The 3,870-nt window shown below is 57.0% G+C and overlaps 1 protein-coding gene across 1 annotated transcript; it reads left to right on the forward strand.

The window, feature by feature from the left end:
* CPLX3 (complexin 3) lies at nt 1–2,031 on the forward strand. Its single transcript, XM_042824427.1, has 3 exons — nt 1–187; nt 521–608; nt 1,807–2,031. Exons 1-3 carry the CDS (start codon nt 27–29, stop codon nt 2,029–2,031), a joined length of 474 nt encoding a protein of 157 aa, XP_042680361.1. The 5' UTR covers nt 1–26.
* The last annotated feature ends 1,839 nt before the right edge of the window (nt 2,032–3,870 follow it).

Raw genomic sequence — 3,870 nt, forward strand, 5'->3', positions numbered from 1 at the left:
TTCCCAGCACCTCGCACCCCGCAGCCATGGCGTTCATGGTGAAGAGCATGGTTGGGGGGCAGCTGAAGAACCTGACGGGTGGCTTGGGAGGCGAGGAGAAGAGCGAGGGTGAGAAGTCCCCAGCAGAGGCTCAAGGCATGACCCGGGAGGAGTATGAGGAGTATCAGCGGCAGCTGGTGGAGGAGAAGTGAGTGCTGGGGGCGGGGGGGAACGGGTTGGGATGAGGTCCTGGAGCTCTCCGTGCGTAGGGGAAAACAATGGTGGGGGTGGCAGGGCCAGGACGCTGTTTAATGAACCTCCCCCCCCCCCCCCCCCCCCCCCTTAATCCCTTAATCCGCTTCCTCGGGGATTTTTTTCTCCTTTCTGGCTGTGCAGAGGGGTTAAAAATAAATAAATAAAACAACAACGGGAGGGGGGGGGGGGGAATCGGGACTTTGTGGAGATGGGGAACACCTCGTTTGTGGGGGAGGGGGATGATGAGGCGGTGGGGTCACTCATAACTGCCCTGTGTGGTTCACAGGATGGAGCGAGACGCCCAGTTTGCCCAGCGCAAGGCAGAGAGGGCCACGGTCAGATCCCACTTCAGAGACAAGTATCGGCTCCCCAAGGTATGGCACAGGGAAAACGGGAGGAGAGATGGGAACCACCTCCCAGGGGGGTTGTGAGCCCCGAATCCCAAAGCATAACTCTGTTCCCCTAAAAAGCACCATTCCATCAGACCTTCCAGCCACCTCTGAGCACCACCAGCTCCACCATCCCAAAGAAGAGGACCCCAACGCTCACGCTCGTCCCCCAATTCCCCTCTTTTGCCCCCAACCCCATCTCCTTGAGGGACAGCCCCCCCTCCACTCCAGGCTGCCATCCCTGCAAGCTGTGAGCAGAGCGTGGCTCCTTCCCCCCTGGATTAGCCAGCTCCACAGATAATTTGGCAAACGCTTCCTAGATGGATCCCAATTTTGGAACTTCCGCCCCACTGGGAACAATTCAATCAGCGACAATTCAGCTCTTGGAGCTGCCACCAGCGTCCCCCCCCTCCCCAAAACACCCTCGGCATTCAGTGAGAGCCTTTCTGCAGCTCGCGGTGGTGAATGCTGTGAATTGGAGCCGGGCTAATTTTAGTTTGGAAAGGTCAGCTCAGCCAAGTGATATTGTTCTTATTGCTGGAGATTCTTGGTCCAGCCTGGATGAACGCCCCGCTGCTCCTTGCACCCATGTAACTGCCAGCAAACAGCAGCTGGAGGATCTGTCCTCTGCTGCCAAAAAAAGAAGAAAGGCAGAGAAAAAAGATGGAGATTTCCTCCGGGGGAAGTGGGGACTTGCTGAGCTACGGGCCCCCGATCCTTTTGCTGCTTCCTCGTGCTTGAGATGTCCCTTCCAATCTTTAGACAAGTTTCTTCTGCTCATTCCTGATCCTGCTTGGCAGTTGGTCTGCCTCTTGCAAGCTCTTCAGCGCAGAGCTGACCCCAATACGCTCGCCGGTGGGCACAGTCATTAGACATACGTGTAGCTTAATTGGGTGCCCAAATTGTGGATGGGAGCTGGAAGGCAATTTAGAGCCACGCTGGCTCAATCTGCTTTGCACATCGGCTCTTGCTTTGCTGCCCAGTGTGTGCCGAGCTCTGCTTGGCCACATTGCCTCCGGTCATTGAGGGATGGAGCTCATGGGCATCATCCCACCTGGGGATGCCAGGGACCGGCCCTCAAGACCTTGGGTCGGCTGCCAAAGCCCACGTAGGCACAGTGACGTCGATTTTGGATGCGGTCTCGCTGCCCTCATGTCCCACCACCCCTCGCTTTGACTTTCAGAACGAAACGGACGACAACCAGATCCAGCTGGTGGGAGGCGACGTGGAGCTGCCCAAGGAGCTGGCCAAGATGATCGAGCAGGACAACGAGGAGGAGGAAGAGAAGAACTCCGTCATCGGTCAGCTCAGCAACATCCAGAACCTGGACCTTGACTCCTTGAAGGACAAAGCCTCGGCCACGCTAGAGGACCTGAAGCAATCAGCCGAGAAATGCGCCGTGATGTGACCCGACCGCCGCGACGCCCTCAGCCTTGCAGCGGTGGGGACCCACCGATGTCCGTGTGAGCCGGGTCCTCCTTCTGAGCTGTGTTAAGCCCTGACCCAGATGTCCCCGCTCCATCCGTGCCGGTATCCCCGTGCGTGGTTTTGTTGTTGGGTTGCGGTCCGGTCTGAGGTTAGAGCAAAGGGATGGCTTGGAGTCCCTATCTCCCGGGCTGGGATCGGCTCCGTGTGGGAGAAGGGGCAGAAGGTGACCCCGTAAGGGAAAACGCTTCCTTCTCTGTCGTGATGTGGTCGTGTGCTGTGCTCAGTCGAGTGTTACACCTCCTATGCTGTCCCCGTGCCACGGCACCGTTATCGCCGCTGGAATAAATACCAGGAGATGTCTATGCATTCCTTCCTCCCGCAGTGCTCCCTCCAGCATTACAGGCGACGGCGTTTCAGTGCTGGGTGGTGGAAGCATCACGTTCAGAGCACCTTTGCTGACACTCATGCGGGCTTTGTGCTCAGCACGCCCAGGGAAAAAAAAAATAAACCAGCATTCCTCCCCAGCTGCAGAGAATTGCACTGGATGACCTTTAAGGTTCCTTTCCAACTTCAATGATTCCGTGCATCGGATGGGAAGCCCTTTCTTTGGGAAGATGCGTGGAGCCACTGTGCCATCGGTGTGATGGCCGGTGCACTGCCCCCATGCAAGAGCCCCAGATGAACAATGGTTAAAGCAGAGAAACAAATAAGTGCTACCCGGGGATGGGGGATCTCACTGCACGCTTGGGGTTTTTTGTTTTTCCTTTTTGGTTGTTATTTTTGCAGTTAATTAAACCTCCCCGCAGGACGCTGCTGGAAGGACAATCGGATTAAGGGGATCATGCAGCAGCACCCCACGTCTCTCTTTCCCTGCGTCTAAGAGGCTTTACGGGGAGCATCTTAAAACCTGGGAGGGGGGAAAAAAATAAAAATCCCACTGACCCACCTCCCCCCATCCCTTTCAACCCATAGCACCACAGGGGAGCACAGCATCACCTCCACGGCTGCAAGCCTCAATGTCAAAGAGAGCTGGTACAATGTGACCCTAAAGCATCCCGACACCAACCCTGGGGACGCAGCTCCAGATTGGGGCGCATCTCAGGCAGAGCGTGAAGGCATATGTGATCACTGGCTGCAAGGGCGGGAGGCTTGAAAGCTCTTTAAAGCCTCGGGATATTTAATCTCTGCTCAGAATAATGCGGCAAAAAAAATCCCATAAAAAGGTCTCTGCAAGAGGAGGTCACAGCCTGGGGCCCCGCTCTGCGTGGTGGCTTTGGGTGACACCGCTGCCACCACACACATCTGGATGGGGTGGCACCCACCCCCTCGGTCTCCCTAAAGACAGGTGGAGAAACCCCCAGATAGTATTTATTCCAGATGATAAATCACACCTCCTGAAATACAGCAGATTTGGAGAACAGCCCCCTGCTCCGCAGCGTCGGTGAGGGGCCCTGCTGGGGCCAGCCCCCAGGGATGAGGTTTGTGGTGCATGGTTGCCATCACAGAGCACAGCCTGCCAGCCCCGAGCGCTGCAGCACACGCAGAGCCAGACCCTTCCCTGGGGCCTGCAGGGACTTTTCCCTACACCTGATTTCCACTGGTGGGCTGAGAACTGGCCAGACCTCATGCCACCTCCGAGCCACCTCCTCTCCCCGTGCAAACGGCTTTAGCATCAGGCACACAGAACAAACGGCTTCCAACGTGCCGAAGCGCTGCCCCTCTCCCAGAAAAGCAAAACCCCGTGCCACAAACCACCAACCATCGGTGCCCTGCTTCTTTTTTTCCCCCCTCCCACCCCCCCTCTGCCTTTCCCCATGGG

The sequence above is a fragment of the Centrocercus urophasianus genome, unplaced genomic scaffold, assembly GCF_019232065.1.
Source record: "Centrocercus urophasianus isolate 14NV4802_14NV808 unplaced genomic scaffold, USGS_Curo_1.0 seq_23, whole genome shotgun sequence".
NCBI lineage: Eukaryota > Metazoa > Chordata > Aves > Galliformes > Phasianidae > Centrocercus > Centrocercus urophasianus.

What these genes read in the sequence shown, in the direction of transcription:
- CPLX3 (XM_042824427.1), top strand. Translation starts at nt 27, where the DNA reads ATGGCGTTCATGGTGAAGAGCATGGTTGGGGGGCAGCTGAAGAACCTG. An exon ending in CGGCAGCTGGTGGAGGAGAA is followed by an intron (nt 188 to 520) that starts GTGAGTGCTGGG and finishes TGTGGTTCACAG; the next exon opens with GATGGAGCGAGACGCCCAGT. An exon ending in ACAAGTATCGGCTCCCCAAG is followed by an intron (nt 609 to 1,806) that starts GTATGGCACAGG and finishes TTTGACTTTCAG; the next exon opens with AACGAAACGGACGACAACCA.